The 23193-nt window shown below is 44.3% G+C and overlaps 1 protein-coding gene across 2 annotated transcripts in view; it reads right to left on the reverse strand.

Annotated features, from left to right (window-relative positions):
* Ntrk2 (neurotrophic receptor tyrosine kinase 2) overlaps positions 1-23193 on the reverse strand; it is a 341393-nt gene that overhangs the window by 301704 nt on the left and 16496 nt on the right. For both annotated transcript variants that reach the window (XM_059262791.1, XM_059262792.1), the window contains exons 3-5: positions 6663-6737; positions 6476-6547; positions 2322-2390 (exon numbers count right to left, since the gene is read on the reverse strand). In XM_059262791.1, coding sequence (XP_059118774.1) covers positions 2322-2390; positions 6476-6547; positions 6663-6737 — 216 coding nt within the window. The remainder of the gene's footprint in view (positions 1-2321; positions 2391-6475; positions 6548-6662; positions 6738-23193) is intronic.

Consider the following 23193-nt stretch of genomic DNA (forward strand, 5'->3'; position numbering starts at 1 on the left):
GGAGAGCTGGCTCCTTTCTCTCTTCACATGATGGTTGCACTGGTTTGCTTAGGCACCCACCTCTCCCACTGAAGGATGGAATCCTAGACACAACTTTCTCTCCTTCACTCTGGCAGGTAACCCCCACATAGTTAGCACCTGTTGAATGAGTTGCTGAGCAATGCTGCTGGTAGGATTTTGAAACATGAACTGAAAAGAAGAACTCTAATTTTTAATTCATCCAGGAGATTTTATGCAGTGGCCCCCAACACCTTTACATGGAGCACCTTGCTCTGTACCACATGCCTGCCTTTGAGGTGTCAAATCTCTTCCTGTGTTAGAAATGCCAAAAGAACAAAAAGACACACGACACATGGCCCCTCTCACATGTGGAGCCAATTAACCTGGCTGGGAAGAGTAGTGGGAAGGGTGATGGAGACTGTCACAGCACTCTACAGTATAGTAGGCTTACTATGTTAAACAGTAATTTATACTGCAAAAGATGTAGAAGAAAGTATTTTGAGCATTGAATATTTGAAATTTTATATAATATATATATATATAATCAGTATACCAGTGTATAAGATATATATATATATCCTTATATACTACATGAAAATGTCAAATATACTGTACCCCAAAGAAATATATAACTAATGTCAACTTAAAATAACTTAAGGAAATAAACACTAGTGCTTCAACTCCCTGAAGTTCAGTTTATTCCAAATAATTGCCAGTTGTCAAGACTTTCATCACGTAGCCCCTTCCTGCTTGTACAGTTGTGACCTCTCCACTAGGGGAAACCTCCTGTCTGCATGACGTGCTTGAGCATAGCAAAGGACCCTCTTTATAGGAAGATGCTGTGTGTGTCTCATCTTGAGCACCTAATCCAATGGGCACTCCTTCTTCTGGCGTTAATCTGAGGACCATGCCATCACCCCCTAGTCTCTTCTCCAGTCTGCTAGACCAAAGTCCTAACCTCCCTCCACTGTCTCTGCTCCACTCTCACTCCCCCAAACCCCCCCCCCCCCAACATACACTATACCTCAGAAATCAGACCTGCCTTCCAGCTCTGCTGGGCATAGCTATTTCTGGCAGTATGGTTTCCTATTGGTTGAAGGAAAAAATTGATCCAAACCCCATGTAAGTTGTGCCCAGACTGTCTCTGTGGAAGTAGCAAGGGGCTCCCTGCTTGGGGCAGCCAGCACTCAGATGTGCACATGCCAGCCTTGATATACCTGGCTCACATGCTCATGGGCAACCTCACGTTTCAGCCTTGGAGGCTCGGGCTCCATTATGGCTCCTTCTCTAGGGGACTTCATCCTGCTACTCAGAGCCCAAGCCACCTCTTAGCCCCATCAGTGTCTGGAGTAACAGCAAGGAGAGGACAGGAACCACCCCAGACGGGAACAGGGCCCAGGCCCAGGCCCAGGCCCAGCTCTTGGTGTCTGGGAGCAGACTGGGCAGTGGCCCTAGAACCCACTTCCTCTGCTCTGAGCTGTGAAGCTTCACTAAGAACCCTCAAGTCGCCCTTCCGCTTTTGATGTGTGATGACTCCTGCCCCACCCCACATTCCTGACTTTCCCAGAGAAGAAAATAAATACTGAGAACAGATGTTTTTAAGTGGTTTATGCTAATGTTTCTTCCTAACCTCCAAGGCCTGTCCTTCCAGCCCCATGCCTGCCTTGGGGAATCCCTCAAGCACCTCCTCACAGCAATAGTGGCTGTTCATGTTTGCCTTGTGGTGATTACACCAAGAACTGAGCACCAACGGAGGTATTAGCTGTTAGTCAGCAACACATCTCAATGTTTCTCCTACCATTTCACAGAAGAGGAAACTGGGACATAAGGATAAACACTGAGCATAGTGGTGGACTAAAAAGAACAGCTCAAGAGAGGGTCGGGGTGGGGAAAAACCTCTCCTCCATGGTTGGCCACACCCAGGCCTACACTGGGCTGAGGCTGACAGACAAAGCTGGATGGATTTTATCCACTGTAATTTCCTCTTTGATGAACTTGCTTTATTTGGGCGCTTGGATAAAACAGGACACAGATGAGATGAAATATAAAGCCACTTTAACACAAAACTCCCTGATGTTTTTTTCTCTTTTCCTTCTATTAGAAAATAAATTATTTTTGTAAAAACAACATCAACTGAGCATAATGACATATCATTGAGATTGGGATTTTAATCACCCAGTTGGGACAAGACTAAAGAAATCATTTTTCAAGAACTTGGATGCAACATAAACTTGCAATAGTACTCATTTAAAAAAAAAAATACTTAATTATCCTTTCTTTTGAAAATTTCCTCACAAATGCCAAACAAAATCATTACTTACAGCTCAGACAAGTCAAGGTGGCGGAAATGCTTCCTAGACAAACTCGTCAGCTTGTTTCGTGTGAAGTTACTGAAAGAAATCAGATACATTAAGTGTGAATTTAAAAGGTTATGGTTTTAAAATGATGTGTTCAAATAAAGATTTTGTTTTCAAAATGTAATTTTCTTGGATTGGGGTACACATGTTACTTAGACTCGGTCATGTCTTTTACCTGGAAAGATAACTTCCGGGGCTCCTTGACTTTTACGGTTTCCACGAGCTATGAAAGAAGAGTCTGTGCTTCATAGAGTCAATTTTTAATATCTTTGTTTCACCCAAAAGCTTACATTTCACATGTTGATTGGAAGCCCAGCTCTATGCCTAGTGGAGATCCTGACGTTTTGAACATTTAATTGGGGAACATATAATAAAATATAACATCATAAGCTCATGAGAACAAGAAAGCTTTACCACTAAAAAGCCTCTTAAACATTTTGAGTCACGTGACAAACAAAACTTGGAATAGACATAGAATTTAAACTGTCTTTTCAGGAAAGAACACACCTGCTGACTGAAACTGTCCTGATGAGACCAGTTACATAGGGCCTCAAGAGTGAGTAACTCCATGAAGAAAACAAGATGAAAATTGGGGAGCAGGGTGTCAGGCTTTATCTTGAACTCCCAGAAACACGGCATCTTCAAGAGTTACATAAACCAATGGAAAGATGCACTATCCATGGTGAAAAACAACAACCACAACAAAACCTAAGAATTTCCCGGTCAGGTGGATGCGCATTCCAAGTGATCTGTGCCATGATCATTGGGATGGGAAATTTCCGGCCATTATCCAGGTAGCTGAGTTTGTTTACTGTTAAAATTTTACTTAAAGTTAAGGAGCTATAATGTCTAACAATGGCGGTAATCCTGGCCCTGACCTGTACCTGAGGCCAGTATGTGGTAGCAGTCCAGTGTTCTGGTCTGTGTGAACCTTCAGAGTGACTAAAGAGCTAAATCATGAGCTAGTACCAGTCATCTGGTGAATGAGGAAAAAATATGGCTTCTCATAACTCAGGAATGGATATGTCCATCCAGTGAACCTCCTTCACACAGATTTCCACCCACCGGAACGCTGACTGACAGCCAGATGCTCTCCTGCCTTCTAAGCGTGTATCTTTTTCATTCACACTAGTGCAGCGTGCTTACCCCAGGCAATGGTATCCCACATGAAAGAATAACCCACCAGGAAGTTGTGAGACATGCCCATGTAGGTCTTTTCCTCTGGAACATGAACTAAGAAGGGCTCGAGTGGAGCACATCACATCAAAAAGTCTATGCCTGTCTTTAAGGCTCAGATAGGCTCATATTCATCACAAATCCCAATCCTTCAGAAAAAAAATGAAAAAAGAAAAAAAAATATGTTCTTCTCTCCCAAGATAAATAAAAACAGAGAGGAGGGGAGAAGGGGAGGGGAGGTGGGAATGGAGGTGGGGAGGGAAGGAAGAGAAAAAGAGGCAGAGACCAGGAGAGAGGGGAGGCAAGGGAAGGCATGGAGAAGAGTCCCTGTCAGCTCCACGCTGTGTGGAGCAGCCGCCCCCAGCCAGCTCCCTGCGGCTGGCCCTCCCTGGAAGCCACGGCTCTGTTGGGTTGCCAACAGCACAGCACAGCGGCCGGGTGACCAGCCAGAGAACAAGATGAGTTTTATGAAGCATACTTAGGAATGGGGCCAAAAGCCAAAAAGGAGGAAGAAGGAAGAAAGAAATCAACAATCCTCTCACTGTTTGATTGTAAAACTTTGTTAAGAGCATAATTAGCACCTCAGCAAAGCCCCTGGAAAACACACAGGCTGGCTTTTCTCACAGTCCCTGGGGTTTTAGGGTCTGGGCAGCAATTAAAGGCACCTAGACATACATTCAAAGACAGCTCTGGATGGCCACTGTGTGAGAGTAACATGGACCAGGCAAGCTGAGGAAGGTGAGCCAGGGTTCCCCTCCGAAGTTCCCTAAAGCCCAAAGTGCAAGAGTTCCGTCTTTCCCACATTTCTGTATAGGTAGGGAGCTCAGAGGGGTTGTCAGGCCAGCCTAGGGCTGGAGAGCTTTCAGCACACATTGCTTCCTTAACCACTTGCACCTCACTGTGTTGATAACTGAGGTCAGTGCAATTTGCATTCGGGAAATCCAGGAAAAACAAGCTGGTCCCCACGGTCCTCAGTCCCAAGCAGAGGCTGGGACAGAAGGCAGATGCTAGAACTGACTCTCCCTTCCATCCCTACATCCGCCAAGGCAGGCTTACCTGACTCAGCTTCATTCTGTGACCAGGAATAGCCCCTTTCTCCATGTGGAAGCATGAAGCTCACTGGCTTCTCACTACTCTTTGTGAATGCTTGAATGCTTGCCTAATTTAGTTGTGTCATGCTGCTTGACAATAACTACATAAATCAATAGAGTTTTTGAAGATTGATCAATTATTGGCTCCTGCTTGTTGTCTGGTAAGAAAGCTGTATAGAGTATCTGTCCCTCTTTAGTGTTTTATCTTAAATAAGACCACATTAAGAGGCAGGACCAGATACGTGACTTTATGGAGGTGCAAGCTAGAACACCATTAGAATTATTCTATCACATAGCAACACAAAAACACACAAGGGCTATCAACAGAATTTCAATTAGCCATGGCCCACTGTTCATATTGCAACGGGAGCATCAATCCCCTGAGGAATCAGCACACAATGCAACTGCTGAGCGATTTGGGTCTAAGGTCATCTGTAATGAAAATTCAAAAACTTAACTATTAAGGTCATTAATTACTTCTGAGAGATTGCAGCGGGACATTTCCCCATTCTTATCCTGCTCTCAGGTCTGTGCCACCAAGGGCCACCAACACATCAGGTTTGCCCCAGCAAACCAATCCAAACAGGCTGTCAAGAAGCGTTTAAAGAAAATGTGTTTTTAAAATGTGCCCAGAGTTTTATTCTGTTTTTGCAGAATGTTTTCTATCTTAGAAAGTGACTTCATTATTCCTGTCACATATAAAATATGAACTCATGATAATGACTTTATGAAATTAAGGCCTTCAGTAATATCAACACATCTCCATAGGACATCCAGGCAGTCTCTCTAAGACAATGAATTCTTTAATAACCAGCATAGAAATCAGGCCGGGAACTGTTTTCCCCAGGGAGGGGAAAGGGACAGATGTTATAGGATGATAGTGATGGCAGAAATTTTATCTCCTTTATTCCTGTTTTAAGAACATAGTGAAGAGTTGGCCACCTGGTAAGTCCCACAGCTCCCTCCGACTGGGAATACAGACGTCATTCTACGCAACTGAAATGTTTAGGTGAGATCCGGCAGGTAAACCGCAAACTGTGAAATGCTCAAGTTATTGCAAAGAGAATTTGGTCAGCAAGAACTCAGATGACAACCCTCCAGCAGAAGATCTACTCCATGTGGAACTCAGTGTGAGGGAATCTGAGTTTGGGGAGGGACCATGGGCGTGTTTGTCTTTTGGGTGATCTGTTTAGTAGGATATCTCAGGAAGCCCATAATTTATTGACTTAACTGGTATCATTGAAGGGACTTAACAGAAAACCATATAATAACTCTTATTTCCTGCATTTCCAATTGACCTGAGTCAACAAAATGCTGATATGACGTGGAGGAAAGCAGTTCCTACTAAGAGTCGTCTGAACCTTATCATATCCAGTGATTGATTTTTTTCCTCTATTTTTATCAATCCATGGCACATGCTATTGAGAAAATGAAGGCTCAAATGGTCCTATTATAAGAGAAAAAGCATTAGTAATTTTTATTTCCTTAAGCCATCCAAGGCCAAGTCAGCGTCTTGATTACTTAGCTTGATGTCTTGCAGGGAGTGTGTCTTATTCCAAGGAAAAGAATCAAGACCTCTGTACAAGGACATCGTTTTCACATCAGAGTCCTTGCCATTGGCCCAGTGCTCTGTCCAAGATGGAAATGGCCCAGAAATTCACAAAAGGGAATGAACAGGCTGTTCTAAGCACCCCAAAGCCATTCCGAAATCAATCAGAATCAAAGCTAATGCTCCTAAGCTGTTATCATAGCTACACTAACTACCAAAGTGAAGGTTAGCACTGGCAAAGGAAGAAAATAAACAAGAGTGAGAAAATACTGAGTAAATTGGGCAGATCACTCTCTACTCACATGTGCTGCAGGTTGCTGTTTTTCAGAAATGCTTTGTAAGCCACAAATTTTAATCCGGAATCCACAATTGTCCTACAGAAAATACATAACAGCACTTAATGTTAGAACTAAACAGCAAGTTACCTACCCGACCACAGCAGAACACAGGAAGTCTCTGAGGTAACATACGTAAATGGTGAGTACTCACAGGTTTTTCAGCCCCACATAAGCTTCAACATCATCTTCATTGATGATTTCTAACCTTTTCTGATTTGCAATGAAACTGTAACAAAGCAGAAAGGAAATGTGGGTGACTCCGAATGTAGGTGATAACATGGAATGAGTGAAAGGTTTCTGCACCCCATAAGCCTCTCGAACACAGCAATCCAAATCAGACCAAATTAAACAATTAGAAAAAGCCCAGGTTTAAGGGGTAAAGCGCTCCGGGATGATTTTCCAGTCCCCCAGAGAGGAGACGGGGAAGAGAGACCAAAAATTCATATGTCTGTTTTCTGGGGGGCAGTTTAAATACCCCGTGGAAGTGGTCTTGAGAATCTCTGGGGGAGGAGCCGTGTTTGGCAGGCTTTCTGAGATGAGGCAGGGTTTGGGGAGAAAGAGATGGGGGAGGGGGATTGAGGTGGGGCTTCCACCAGAACATTCCAGGCTCTTTGGGTATACAGATGCCAGGGGGCAGAAGGGGAGGGTCTGAGGTAGAGCTTCTACCAAAACAGTGATGGGTAACTTCTTTGCAACCTTACCAAGATGTCCAATGAGTCCCTTCTGCACCACAGAAGAGACTTCCTTTGTTATCATTGGCTCTTTGAGAATTTAGTACAATTTATTTCGTTCATATTGCCCCCATTCCTCCATCCATCCCTAGATCCACCCCCGGCCCTTTCTTTCCAGTGAAGGCAACCTTTTAAAGGTACCACCACTATACACAGGTGAAAATGTGTCCTGAAGTGTAAGAAAGGTCACACGTTTCTGCACATCCCAGGAGATGCAGTCACTTCCTCCTTTTATCTTCTAAAACATGAAGTGCATTTCTGCTCCTTCTCCCTCCTGTTCTTTTCTTGGCCAGCATTCCCTCCTTCTGCATTTGTCAGCAACAATTCCAATATTTCCTTTGAGGAACCACATTCCACAAGCTCCAGGTGGCCCTAGTGAAGTCTCTGTAAGAAACTGTCTTTCCTCCCCAGTCCCCAAGCGTTCTTAATATAGGAGTTAACTAAGGACTCTGGCTAGTGACAAGGAATAATGGTCCCTTGGCCATGATGATTGGCTGAGAGATGTGCATGTGACCTCAGTGAGACCAGTAAAACTCTTCTTTAAGATTTAACACTATGAATCCTGGGAGAGAGGTGTTGGGTTTTTCCCATTCTCTAGAACCATAGCTGGAGAATAACACAAGCCTTGGGCTTCCAACAGGTAAAGTTTTTACCACAAGAAAGAGGCCATCCAAGAATGAAGTCAACAAGAAGAGAGCTAATTAGACATAAAAAGGGACAGTGTCCTCAAAATACTACTTGGGTCTTTGAATCTAGCCATTTCTGAAGCTAGATATTACTAACTGGTTTGATCTGAATTTGTCATGTGCAATCAATAAAGTCACCAATAGAACAAACATACAGCTATCAAAACTACCGTTCTGGAGGGTTTGTGCTCTGCTTTGTATGACGCTGTTTAAGAAGCCATCTTTACATTCTTAGGTCACGATTTCTTTGAAAATAGAATTGTTTCTATAATTCTTAATATGCACCACAGTTTCCAGGTTAGCCCCTTAAACAAAACAGGTATTACACACAGGATGGAGCGATGATAGATAGATAGACGATGGACAGATAATAGATGAATGGATGAGAGATGAATGATGGATAGATGATGAATGGGTGGATGGATGATGGGTGGATGGATAGATGGATGGGTGTAACTGAAGTAAGTATGCCCTCACACAGATGTACAGATAGACCACACACAGATACACACACACACACACACACACACACATATACACACTCAGACACACACACACATCTATAAGAAGAAGAAAGGGAAAACAGTATTAGAGCACATTAAAATTGAAATTGAATGGCTGACTATATAAACTACACCAATACCAAAATCATTTTAAAAGGAGCCACACTAACACTACATCAAAAACCCAGCCTCCAAAACAGAAAGTCAACCACTTCTCAAACTCTCAGATTCCTAAGCCAAGACCAGCCCTTCACAGGACACAAGACAAGATGGAAGTGAAGTCCCTAATGGTGATCCCGTCCTCCTCCGATCCGCCACAGAAAAAGGAAATATTTTAAGACTTAAACTGAATGCTCAATTTTTGACATCAAGTTTTTATGAAATGTTTCAAAATCATCACATTTTGGAGACATTTTTCCAAGAATTTCATTGCACTAACATTTTCAGTAAGACCACAGTGACCTCATTCTTCTCAGTGTGCTACACTAAGACCTGGATTCCAGAGTGCTAAGTATTTTTAGCATTTTCTTTATGCCACAGCAGCAGGAAAAAAAAGACTCGGTGAGGGAGGCTTCTTTGGATTTGGCATTGGGGCATCGGACAAGCCCACCTTCCAGTGTACCTGAGCTAGCACGGAGCCCATCATCTTCCTGAAACCCCCCATATTTTGCTTTTCTTTCTATAAGGATCATCACTGCATTCTCCCTGACACGCTGGGTGGGAATCTAAGCAACATACATGGCAAAAACATTTATCTTTACTTCAATCTTTCTTTTAGTTGTTTGTGTCATTGTGAAATATTTATTTCATTTAAACCCGATACTTAGATTATACATGACCTGGTTGTGCTCAATAAAACACAATAAGCACAAAGACAAGATGCCAGTGAGGTAAAGAATTAAGGTTAAAAAAGCATCGACTTGGCCGGGCGTGGTGGCATACACCTTCAGTCCCAGTACTTGAGAAGTAGAGGCAGGTAGATCTCTGTAAGTTTGAGACCAGTCTGGTCTGCATAATGAGCTCCAGGACAGTTAGAGCTACATAGTGAGACCCTGTCTCAAACAAAACAAAACAAACAAAATGAAACAAAGCAAAAGAAAAAACATGGGCTTGTTAGAAGAATCAAATTTTTATTTTTAAGTTTTTTGGTTGCAAATTCTCAAGAAAACAAGAAGACCAATTCTGTCAACGATAAATGTACACCATTCATGAAAAAGTAAGCAGCAGCAAACACAGCAAAGTATGATTATTCTTGAATCTAATACCGGATCAATTTTTCTGAAAACCACTCAAAAGGCCATACGACATTATAAAAATGGCCATAGAGTATGAAGAAAGGAATGCTGGGTACATGGCTGTGGTCAAAGGGACTGTGTTCTGGGTGGGCAAAGCTCCCCCAGCAGCCGATGCTAAGGTTGCTCCTGGTTCTTATCTAAGAAGAGAAGTCCACAACCCAGCTGCTAGCTATAAGTACTAATGTTGTCTACCCCTAAGAAATTCTGCTTAGGCGTCAGGAGATGGCTCTGTAGCTAAGAGCACTGGCTGTTCTTGCAGAGGACCCAGGCTCAGTTCCCAGCACCCACATCCTGGCCTACAACTGACTGTAACTCCAGTTCTGGAGCAACTAGTGCCCTCTTCTGGCCTCCATGAGCATTAGGCACGCACTTGGTGCACAGAAATACATGCAGACAAAACACTCATACATATGAAATACAAATAAATAAATCTGGAAAAGAGAAAAAGAAAAAGAATTCTGCTTAGTCACCACCAAGTGAGAAATCATAAGCGGAAGGGGAGCCAGTGAGGCTAACAGGCAGTCCACAGAGGAAAACCAGAGTGGCCAGGAGCCCCATGGGAAGCTGCTCACCCTCTAGGATTCTGAAACACACAAATAAAAGCAACACTGTCATATCTCTTAGCCCCCACCAGACCGACAGATCTGACCCTGACTCGTTGCTAATGACATGGGGAATTCCCTTACACTGTGGGGAAGGGTATGACCTGGAGTAACCACTCCAAAGGGCACAGTGCCCACGTTCTGCAAAATTATAAACTGGTACCATTTGATGTCCAGTGATGATTCTACTTGTAGGTATCACCCAAGAGAAATTCTCACACATAAGTATAAGAGAGCAGATGCAGGAATGCTCATGTGGGCGTGTTGTTGCTTTCCTGGGATTCCAGCATTCAGGAGGGGAGGTAGAAGAGTTTCCAGTTCAAAACTACCGTGAGTTATATAGCGAGACTTTATCCAAAGAAGAGGAGGAATTTGAAGACAATAAAGAGGATATCACGATAGAGTCAGAAGTCAGAACATATGCACCCATATAGATATCAGGAACTTTAAAAAGTAAAATATACTAAATATGTAATTGCTCTCCATGCAAAGTTTGAAAAGCATCAAAATTACATTCCGATATACACATATGAAACAATTTACTTAAAAGCTTAATGGAACCACTAGTGTTTACAGTATGTGTGCAAGTGTGATGGTGATGGTGATGAAGGTGAGCTTGGGCAGGGAGAAGGAAACAAACTGTTAAATGGTTTATCTGGTTAAACTGAAATCCTATTTCTTTTTATAAAGAGAAAAGATTTGTAAGAGAAGAGACAAAAGACACAGCATGGCTTCTTAATCCCAGCGAGTAGAGGAAGTTATCTTGTGATGGTCTTGTGAATGGTTTTCACTTTTTGAGGAGGAAAGGAAAGGAGAGGGGGCTGGAGGGAAGGAGGAAGGAGGGAAGGAAGGAACCTAAACAAGAAGAGGAGGAAGGAATGAAAAGAAATGGGTAGAAAGGAGAACTAGAGACCGCCCCAGAGTAAAATGACCACAGAAAGGTCCGTTGTCTCCAGGCCCCAGTAGACAGACACAGCTGAGTTAAGGTTTCTAGGTCTGCAGCTGGTCCCTTGTCAGTGGCGGCCCCAGCGCTTCTAGGCAGGAACTGAAGAGAAATGCCTTGCACTACCTACTGGTGACTTACACCTAGCTACAAAAAGTTCTGAAGTTCAACCATCTCCTCGACAGCCCCCCAGCAAGTCTCCCCAGAGACCTTTCCCCAGGGTTCCTGGGAAGTGCTGCAGAGCCCCGAGGCTTCTGCTTAAGAGAGGTCTCGGACTTGGAGAAGGCCTTCATTCCCAAGGAAGCATGGAAAAGACCAGGAATTTGGCAGAGGACTGTGAGAGCTTTTGCCCTGACAACCCCCAGCTACTCTAGCCCCAGCCTAGGATTCTAGAAAACTCTGGACTCAGGAGCTTTCTGGCCAAGGGTCTCCTCCAGCCCCCCGCCTCACAGGACTTCACAGGAGGCCAGCAGAACAATTTCTTCACAGCAATCTAGGCTTCCCCCCACTGCCCTGCAGAGGATGACTTTGTCACTAACAGCCACTTTCTGATCACTATGATGAGAGTGGACAATCAATAGTTAAAATTCCACACTCCCTAGGAACCCTCTTAGCTCCTTGAGCCTCAGGACTTTTACCCCATAACAGCAACCCTTCAGGAGTCACTACTGGCCTCCACCCTCTCATGGTGCCCACAAGGAGCCTCCCTCCTTCCTCAAGCCCAGGTACCATTTGGGGACCTTATCTGTGAGCCTTGTTCTTAACTCTTTTTCACACTTTCGCTACATTCCAACTATGTTCTACTACCCTAAAAATCAGATCTTATATGCTTGGGCTATCAGAAAATTCACCAAAATCTATTCAGAGATGCTACAGGCCTGAGACACTCCTCAAGCAGCAGGTGGACAGTACCCAAACTGCCCTGTCCAGTCAGAGCTCTGTGGGTCCACCCCACGGCGAGGGCCCAGCACTCTACAGTGTGTATTTAAGACTTAGAGATAAAAGAATGCTTCTTGAACCAACAATTCTACATTTCTACTGCCCCATCTGACACCCCACAGCTGAACTGAACTGTAAACTCCCCAAGTGTAGGGCGTCCTGTTTGTCACAGATATGGCCATTCCCCGGCATAGAGTAAACAACCATGAAATGTGTGCTCTGAAATGTAGACAGACAGACAGCCTCCATCCGGAGAAGCTAGACACATGCATGCCAGTGCACAGTAAGACTAACGCAGATCCGACAGACAACTTGAGTCATGGAGAAATCAAGGAAACAAAGCAAACAGAGGCGGGGTGGCAATTTCAAAAGAAAAACTTATTTAGGGGCTCAGAGGCTGACAACACCTGCTGCCCCTGCAGAGGACCTGGGTCAGGTTCCCAGCACCTACATAGTTGCAGCCATCTGTACTTCCAGGCCCAGGGGATCTGAGGCCCTCTTCTGGTTTCTGTAGGCACCTGGTCCACGCGTGGTACAGTTATATACATGCGAGCAAAACACTCATGCACATAAAATAAGTAAATTTAATTTTTAAATTTGTAAAGTGAAATTATACTACTAACATACAACTTATTCAAACCAACTATGTATATATTTTTAATGATAATAGATGAATATTTATTGGCCACTGAATATACAGTCTCAGGGATCTGATATTCGAAATGAGCTCTAGCCACCCTGCTTGAGAGAGGGCCATGGATGTCTCAGGTAGATAAGACTCACTACCACAGTGTTTGATAAGCCACAAAGAGAAGGTTCCTGGCAGAGATGCACGCACCTGCTGTGGGCAGAGACAAGGAACTACAGAACAGCCTGGAATGCACATATGTCCATACATACATACATAGGAGTGACTGACAGCTCGGCTGGAGAAAGCCCATTGCTAGCAAGCCTTGAAGGCTGACAGACAACTCAAGTACCCATGCAGTCCACAGTGTCCCCTTGTACTGCCGCTGGTGCTCTCCAGTCTCAACTTGACATTTTAGGCCTTTATTAAGACGTTTTCCTGAGGGTAAAGAATTTCCTCTCTGCAGGCTTAACAAAAAGCTGGATTTTTGAGAAATGAAGGAAGTAATATCCAGAAAACTTCATAGGGAAGGCTTTGAATTGAAAGCTTCCTGGAAAGGATCTGCCTCACATTGTAATTTCACATTTGCTTCTCAGTCAGATCATCCCACTAGGAAATCTCCACAAGCACAATGAGTGACCCTACACAAGTTTCCTTTTACAAATACGAGCTTTAAACTAGTCCAACCTAAAAGTATGAATCCCTGATGCCCAGACACCTGCCGCCTCACCTCCAAATATGTAGAGGATAGATGGAGAGGTCGGCTGAAGGTAGGTTCAGTTCAGAGCTATGAAGTGGTGCCTCTCCTCCCCCATACCTAGAGCCATGGGCTGAGACACCTCAGTCTGACAGAATTCTCTCTGCCACAAGTGACTTTCATAGGGCATAGAACCATTTCTCAACTCCCATGCTTTGTTATCTTTGTAATAAAACAGAGCTCAATGGCAGCGTTGGGAGGCAGGGTGTCAATAGACATGGAAGGGGTAGGAGAGGGCTATAAGGGGAATAAAAAGGATCACAATACATTGGGTAATTGTACAAAATTTATTTTTTTACTTAATAAAATCTCAAAGAATTAAAAAGAATGCCCCTACGTCCTGGGTTCAATGCTAGACAACTTCATTTTCTCAGTGAGAAAGCCGAGAATAAAGTTTTCAAACTTAGCCCAGAAGCAAGTGGAGGGTTAATGTGACGGGTCAGTACAAGATGCAGGATTGGGTTCTCTTACTATGGTTTCTCCTTTGAAAGAATGCCACACAGCTATGGCAACATGGATGCAAAAAGTATCAAATAAGCTTGCTCCAAAACTCTTAATTCTGGACGTGGTAGTGCACATCTTTAATCCCAGCACTTGGGAGGCAGAGGTAGGCAGATCTCTGAGTTCGAGGCCAGCCTGGGCTACAGAGCAAGTTCCAGGACAGCCAGGGATACACAGAGAAACCTTGTCTCAAACGAACAACAATAACAGCAACAACAAAAATTCTTAATTCAGCTGGCCAACCAATTCAAACATCAAATGTCAGCACTTCAGCCTCCCCAGAAGTGGCCCCAGCAGTCTTTTAAGGAGCTGCCAGAGATTGTCTATGACGTAAAATACCACCAGGGGACTTTTATTGTTTCCATTTCTTAAAAGAAGGAAACTGAGCCTCAGCCATGCCTAGTGGCTCCCCCAAGGTCACATAGTTGCTGAAAATGTGAACCTAGATTTACAGCCTCTGAGGTCTGACCTCAGAGCCACAGTGCCAAATCACTAGGAGTTTTGTCCTGTTTTGCTTTGTTTTGCTGTGATAAGCACCATGACCAAAAGCAACTTGGGGAAGAAAGGGTTTATTTCAACTTCAGTTTATAGTGAGAGAAGTCAGGACAGGAACTCAAGACAGGATCCTGGAGGCAGGAACTGAAGCAGAGGCCGTGGAAGAGTGCTGCTTACTGGCTTGCTCTTCATGGCTTGCTCAGCCTGCTTTCTCATAGCATCCAGGACCTCTTGCCCATGGAGGGCACTACCCACAGTGAGCTGGACACACCATAGGCCTAACTCCAGGCCAATCTGATGGAGGCATTTTCTCAGTTGAGGTTCCTCTTTGTAGATGACCTTAACTTATATCAAGTTAGAAAAAAACCACCTAACCAGTACACATATAGACTTGTAAATCTAGTACCTTCAACAGAGAATTTCTAGAATGTCTACATAATGGATCTTCACAATTAATCATGAGCTAAAAGGAATGAGTAAGGACATTTTTCAGGGGATCTCACACTGTACCTATGTAGGACTATAATAGGAGATAGGAAATTACCCTTAGTTTCCCACACAATGCCAACCTCTGAGCACTGAAGCTTCTAAGGACAGCTCCCAGGCCCTGGAATTTATGAATGGAAGTGTTTGGAAAGCAGTAAATGGAGAGGTCTAAGAGAGAAGCATTGTGTGCTGGTTCTACTTCGTGTCAGCACCATGACCTGGGGAAAGAGCCCATGTTCGGTTTCTTGTCAGAGTTGGGAAGTGACAGTAACCATTCCATGCTGTGAAGAAAGCTGCCTCCTACATGAAGCCCTCCCTCAGGGCTGCTTATTCTAATGAGCACTCACTGAGGCTGAGTACTATCTTAGTTACTGACAACCTGGTAGGTTTAATGCCACACATCTCCAGTGCTCACATCTAAGGAAGAGGCATATGGACTTGATAATATTTCAGTCCTCTCCAGTGTACAAACTCTGAGAAAAGTTCCCCCAAGTAATTATGGACAAAAAGGTTACCCTCTGCATTTTTCTCTGAGAGTTTGGAGAGTATTGCACTTGTCTGTGTCTGCCAACATGAGCTTTCCAACAACGAACAGTACATTTGTCATCAGAAAACTTAGTTGGAGGGGTAGCATAAGGTCTATATAAAACACATCAGTATCTACCAGGAAGATGTAAGTTTAACTGAATTATTACATTGTCTCCCATGCAGATTTAAAATCTAACCAACAAGTGATGTGCCAAATCCTAAAAATGGGTTACACAGTTGCAGCAAGCCGCGTGATCTAGACCTCTCTCTGTTGCTGGGATCAAACACTGACCAAAAGCAATTTAGGGTGGGAAAGGATTCATTCCAGCTTGCAGGTCACAGTCTGTCCTTTAGGGAAGTTGGAGCAGGAACTGAAGCAGGCGCTTGAAGCAGAAACCGTGGGGTAATGCTGCTGGCCAGCTCACTCCCTGCCTCACTCATTGGCTCACTCTTAGCTAACCTTCTTGTACAGCCCAGAGTCACCTCCGTAGGGGGTGATGCTGCCCACAGTGGGCTGGTGATATTCATGTGGGTTGGATCCTCCTGTATCATTTAACAATCAATGCAATCCCCCACAGACATGTCCACAGGTTAATCTGATCTAAGCAATTCCTCACCCAAGGCTTTCTACCCTGTTGATTCTAGGCTTTGTCAAACTGAAGATTAAAACTAACTGGGCACCATGTCTCATCCTGATCTGCCCAATGCAGCGTGTTTTCTCTATCTTTCTTCCTCTCATGTTTTATTAGTCACTAATATTTTTAAATTAGGAATTTACACATTTTAAAAACTGAACCTCCTTCTCTCAAACACACACTAAAATAAATAAAAAAATAAAATAAAATGAAAATCCAGAGGCTAAAGGAAACCACTCCAGTATTCCATCCTAGATCATGTGGGTGATCAGTTGTGCCACCTCCAGGGATCTGAGTGTATTTCTGCTTGTAACTTTTTGACTGGCCCTGGGTTTTTCTTCACTGCCTCCTGGGAAGGTTTTATGATACTGACTTCATTCTTGCTTTTAATCTCCTCTGAGACATTAATGCCTCATACAATTCACCTTGGCAAGAGTTGCCTACAGATCCCTAAAATGAGCCTCATGCAATAAAATGACACAGAAAGGACCGTAAACACCTCACTTTAAAAACAACAACAAAATACTTCCTGTTATGATATGGCTCTGAAATTCCCCCAAAGGTCAAATACAGAAGGTGGGTTTGCCAGCTCCTATGTCTGATAGGAGGTGGTGCAAGGCTTGGGGGGTGGAGCCTCGTTGGAGGAAGCCAGTCCCCATGGAGAGCCACATGAAGAACATCCCTGCTCCACACCCTCTCACTCTCTTCCCACCATGATGTTCTGCCTTACTACAAGCCAAGGGTCACAGACGGAATAATCCTTTGCTCCTCTATAACTTCATTGCCTCAGGTACTGTGTCCTAGCAAAGAAAGCTGATTAACACACTTTTATTTTTCATAACAATAGACATAGCCAAACATAATTTAGTACTTCATGTGATGGTGGATAAATCCCAGAAGGAGGAAAAAGTAGATTCTGTGTGATAATTTTTAAGGCTCCAAGGAATATGCTTAACATCATCAGGCCTTGTCTCTGGCAAGTCACGGTAGCCTAGCGCAGCCAATGGGAAGACATCGTTCAGCAGGTAGCATGACATTGCTTTGAACTATGACAGTACAAGGACAAAATGGTCCGAACACTGGATGATTAGCAAAAAAGTTACTGAAGTTCCTGTTTAAGCCAGCATATTTATTTAGGACAAGCAGTTCAGTGGGAACTTATGTGAGGCATAAGTGAGCTCCTTCTGTGATTTGAGGTGCAGTTCACAGCTAATTCATCCTGGCAGGTGCACTGGGGAACCAGCCCTCGCAGTTTGGAAACACCACAGGAGCCCGGGAGCTTTCCTATGGCTGGAAAAGCTGCCAGGACACAGCTGCTCTCGACGGCCGAAACCATCTCTGCTGCCCTGTTAGCACAACTCTGGGTCTCCACCATTGCTCCGAATTCTGGGGATGTCACATTGCGGCTTCCCAGCATGCCTGGGTCTGCCTGCTGCTTCCTTTGCAGCTCATCTTCGTGTGCAGGCAGGGCGGCTTCCACCTGGATGAGCACGCAGGCTGGGCTGCTCAGTCTCTGTGAAGAGATGTCAGTCCCCACCATCTGCTTGTCTGGTTTGCAAGAATAGACTAGAATCTGGCCTTATTCAACACAGAGATGAACATTTCTAGGCTCTGATCAGGGGAGACAACCTCAAGCAACACAATAGAGCTTGTCAGAGCTCTGCTCACGAAAGAACAGGTGGTGAGGGAAGTGTGAGGTTATAACACACATGACCCCGAGTGGGCAGTGAGGGGAGCCTGAGGTTATAACACACATGACCCCGAGTGGGCAGTGAGGGGAGCCTGAGGTTATAACACACATGACCCCGAGTGGGCAGTGAGGGGAGCCTGAGGTTATAACACACATGACCCCGAGTGGGCAGTGAGGGGAGCCTGAGGTTATAACACACATGACCCCGAGTGGGCAGTGAGCGGAGTCTGAGGTTATAACACACATGACCCCGAGTGGGCAGTGAGCGGAGTCTGAGGTTATAACACACATGACCCCGAGTGGGCAGTGAGCGGAGTCTGAGGTTACAATGCGTATGGCCCCTGGAGAATGAACTCTCATCCTCTTTAGCCTCTGCAGACTCCACGTCACTGTCATGTCCCCTGCTCTCTCCAGAAGAAAGTGAAATCTACCCACGGATCTTTGTAAAATCTGTGTGCTGGATCACTCACTGCCCTTGCAAAGAAATTCCTTTCAGCACAGGGTGCCGGCAAAGCTGAGCTCCTGTGGGATTAGGAGGCTGTCTCCTTCCTAATAATGAGTTTTCTTTTCACTGCCAGGAAGCTGAGGACAAATGCTGGACTCAGTCATTGTAACTAATCCAAGCGTTCGGAGTAGACGATGTTCTGATCTCTCTCTTGTCTTTAATCCCTATTTCCTCTTATTTTTACCCTGTTAACTTTATTATGTAAAATTATTATCAACTGTTCAAACTAATAAGGAATTGTTTGTTGTGCTTCTAATATTTATTCATTAAAAAAATATGTGACCATAACACATAATTACTTGATCTTATAGTAAGATCATCTTACAGGATAAATACTGATTTTTAAAAAAAATGGAAAATTTCACCAGAAGTGGTGACATGTTCCTTTAATCTCAGCACTTGGGAGGCAGAGGCAGGTGGATCTCTGTGAGTTCAAGCCAGTCCGGTCTACCTGGAGAGTTCCAGGTTCTGCCAGGGCTACACAGTGAAACCTTGTCTCAATTTTTTTCTTTTCGAAACTTTGATCCCATGCATGAATCGTATTTTTAAATGCTTTCTCCTCTCTCTGTTACTTCAGGTAAACTAGTGTGCTATTGATGGTTCCTGAGGAAGAAATGCCAATGAAGAGCCCGGGCTGAAGAAATCTGACAGTACTTCAGCCAACATAAATCACAGCAGAACAGCTCTGAAAGCTGAGGGCCTCTGGGCCAGACAAGTCACTCTCCACAGACAGAGCCTGGGAGCTGACATCCCTGGCCCAGCCTCAGGATAGATCAAGCATGCAGAGGGAAAGTGAGCAGTGGGCAAACACCGAAGAGGAGTGGTGCAAAAGTGAGGCTTTGGGGTCTCTGTGAGTCTGTTTCTAGCTGGCACGGCATGTGCCTACAGTTATAAGGTGAGAGCAAAGCAGGGCCACCGTGTGCGGCACTCAGTTTCCCCTCCAGTGCTTCACCCTCCCTGTCAGCGTGGCATCATCTCTACACAAGGCACAAGATCACCGCATGCTAGCGGGAGAGATCCCAAGCCTTAGAGGCTACTGTGTGACTGTGATGTGGGGAAGTTATTGTACAGAAGGAGGACTGTGTCTACATCTTTTAAACAGATCTGCTATAAAATCCCTTATTCATGGAACATGATTATTTAAAAACCACATTTCTGAACTAGCTGGATCACTCATAGCAGAAAGTAGAAGAGTTGTTGGCAAGAGATGTGGGAGCAGGCATGGGTCTGGCTGTTTGATGTCTATGTCCAGAATGACATACCCCAAAGACCTCTGGGAATGGATACTGGGATGGCATAGCACACAGATGCGCAAAACGCCAGTAGACCAAACATTCAAAATGCTTGAAATGCATATATTTTGTAAAGGCCTTGTAATTGAAAAATAATAACTGAGGGAAATTGGAGTACAAACTGTTTACCTCTAGAGTCCAGAAGAACAGTTAGAAACCTGCTAAACAAAGTAGACATGTCTCCTGGACATGTAACAACTGTAGAAAAAGACTGTGACCTGAATGTCAGTGGTTAAATCTGCCTCTTCCCTGCTCAGCACACAGACAGTCAATATCCCAAACAACCAAGCACACCAGGTGAGATGAGCAGGGCAAACCAGCCCTGAGGCATTCCACCGTGCAATAGCGGGATGGACGCCATTCATTCAAACCTGTGCTCTCAACCACAGCACCTGCCCAATGCCAAGGTCAAGGGAAATCCTTTTGCTTTCTTACAGTTCCTCCTCAACCTCACAAAATGCCCCTCAAAATACAGTTGAGGACAGACAGTCAAAATCTAAGAGAAAAGGGTAAACTGAGTTAAGCATTTTACATGCATTTGCTTAATTCAGCCTCACAATGACCTACAAGAAAGGTTCTGTGGTTACCCCTTTTTCCAGATAAAGAATCAGAAACAGGAAGTGAATCAACAGAGGCTGCTTGACCCACTTCCTAGAGCACCTAGCAACATGTCCTTCCTTACAGCAGTGACCACACCCTGAGAATGTGGAAATGAACTTGACCATCTGCTTGCCCATGCCACCTGAGCCAATCAGTTTTTTATTACAAACAAAAACAAAAACAGAATACCTTCACCTCAGTCAGAATGGCTATCTTCAAGAAATCTGACAAGTGCTGGAGAGGACATGGGGGAAGAGGAACCCTTATTCTCTGCTAGCGGTACAAATTAACATACCCATTATGGAAGTCGGTTTCCTCAAAGAACAAAAACAAAATTTCCACATGACCCAGCTGTTCCACTCCTTGGCATATACCTGAGAGAGAGCTCTCTATCCTCCCAGAGACATTTGGACATCTGTGTTCACTGAAGCTCTGTCTGGGAGAGCAAGGAAATGGAGCCAGCTTACACGCCCATCAGCAGAAGGATGGATAGCAAAAACCTGGCATGTGTATAAAGTGGAATATTATTCAGCTCTAAAGAAAAATAAAGTCATGAATTTGTAAAAGAATAGACTTAGAATGTATACCATTCACTTGAGCCACCCAATCTCAAAAAGAAAAAGAGAGCAGGTTGTCCCCCAGATGAGGCTCCCAGCCTATGATGTCCATGTGCTTGTGTGGTGTAGTAAAACACTTAGAAATGGAGGTGACAGAGGTGACCATGAAGGGTGGAATGCAGGTAAAAGACACGTGAGTTAGAAAAGAGGGCAGAAAGCAAATCATTTTTATAATTTTAACTTTGTCGTGTTTCTTCCCTTTAGTGGTGAATAAGTGCATAAAACTATATTTGGCAGTGAATGTGTAAAAGTTTAAGTGAGGCTCATAGCTTCAGAATGACCATTCTAACTGTATGGAAGGTCTAGAGTTTGGAACTGGGCAAGTGTTTGGGTGGCTTCCTTAATCTACCTGTGCAGTGCTTACGATGAAGTTATTGTTTTTAATGATTTAAAAATAAAAGAAAAATGGTGAGAAGGGGAACTTTCATAACATCAGGGTTCTCCCAGGATAGAACAGCAGTGGGGGAGGAGGAGAAGAGAGATCACATCCCATGCTCATGCTGTCCTTGCTGGGAACATGGCTTGCCATGTGTCACATCCCTGCAGAGTAAGGTGAGGCTCTGCTATGAAGGAGTTTGAACAGTATAGTGAGCCCACTGCATGCTCTCAGGAAATGCACCCTGTAGTGGGTAGCCGGTCCAGCTTTGACCTGGAAGTACCATCCCCTTTGAGACTTTGGTAACTGTCACGCCTACAAGGCGGAGCCAAGAAGGTGGGCAGCCGGCACTCAGGGAGGAGGTAGACCATCTCACTTCACAGTGGTTTTTTGCTGGTCTGGGGGCTAAGCTTGCTAGGGAACTGAGACCGGACTTAGCTGTTTTCTTTTTCAGGAATGGAACCATGTAGGCATTGCCTGGTTATATGGAACTCTGCAGGCGGGTTTAGGTACCCACCAGCCAGGGAGGAGGCTGAGGGTGGGAGCCACCCAGGCCTTTGGAATTTGTCCCACATTGGACGCCAGATATTGGTTTAAATATTAAGGCAACTCCATGTAGTTAAAAGGGAGGTTTATTTTGTGGGGTAACTTACAAGTGAAGGGATAGGTTACAGGGTCTGGGAAAAGTGTAGCACAGTCCAGCAGTGTTCTCTGGAGAACTCTGCTTGCTCTACCTCCAGCGTCCAGGATCCAGGAACCAAGAGAGCTCGCCCATCTGGATCTCGGGCCTTCAGAGGTCCTCTCTCGGCTTTGCCTTGTAGGCATGACAGTTACTGAAGCCTCAAAGGGGGTGGTACTTCCAGGTCAAAGCTGGAATGGCTACCCACTACAGCACCCCATGATGATGCTGTTCTAGAGCATTCTCCCAGCTCAATACCACAATGACACCTGTTAGATGAGCTGGTCCACAGACGCTTCACTCTGGGGAGTAGCCTAGGCAGCTTGAAGATACCCCTTCCCTATTCTTTTACCAGGTGAGGTGAAGATTGGGCCAAGGGACAGCAGAAGGCTCCTACCTGAGTCATACCCTTGCTTCTTGGTCAGGTATCTGGGTCTCAGAAACCCCTACTAAAAAACATCAAATCTACCACTGGGGCCTATAGAGGTCTGCTCTTTTGAGTCTCACCTCCTGAGGGCAAACTATGCCATGGGTATGCACATCTCTAACCTTGATGGTGTGGAGAGAGGCTTTTCTATGGTGGTGTACTGGGAAATCAGGTGTGATGTTTAGATTGTGCATCATTATGAAACTGACTACAGTCAACATTACAATGTTGACCTCTACCATGAGAACCGTGACTCTACTAATTTGAGACCTTTCTTATCAGAGGATAGCATTACAGTCAGTTTAATAATGATGCCCACTCTTTTTGAAATTCTCAACTTCCAAAACCCATGGGGAATCTAAACATATATAAGTATATATTTACATATAAATATATAGCATTATATAAACATAAACAAATGGATGTTATTTAACTCATGGAGGAATTATCTGTTTGGATCTTTCAACACCATCTGTTCACCTATAGATCCCTCCACTCTCTTTCTAAAAGCTTTCCAATCTCATATGGCAGTTATTTTATGATCAGTTCTGCAAACAACTATAAAAATTTCTCAGATGCAAAGTTGCGTTGATCACTATAAATGCAAATGAAGCCCCATGCAATGTGCACAGCATCAGCCTGATGCATCTTGACTGCAAAGACACAGACACATACAGTAGCAGGTAGGGCGTTGAACTGCCCCCAGGACTGTGTGATTCTGCTTCTAACATTTACAGTTCTTTGAGAAAAGTGAACAACCTCTGCCA

Source organism: Peromyscus eremicus, chromosome 5 (assembly GCF_949786415.1).
Source record: "Peromyscus eremicus chromosome 5, PerEre_H2_v1, whole genome shotgun sequence".
Lineage (NCBI taxonomy): Eukaryota > Metazoa > Chordata > Mammalia > Rodentia > Cricetidae > Peromyscus > Peromyscus eremicus.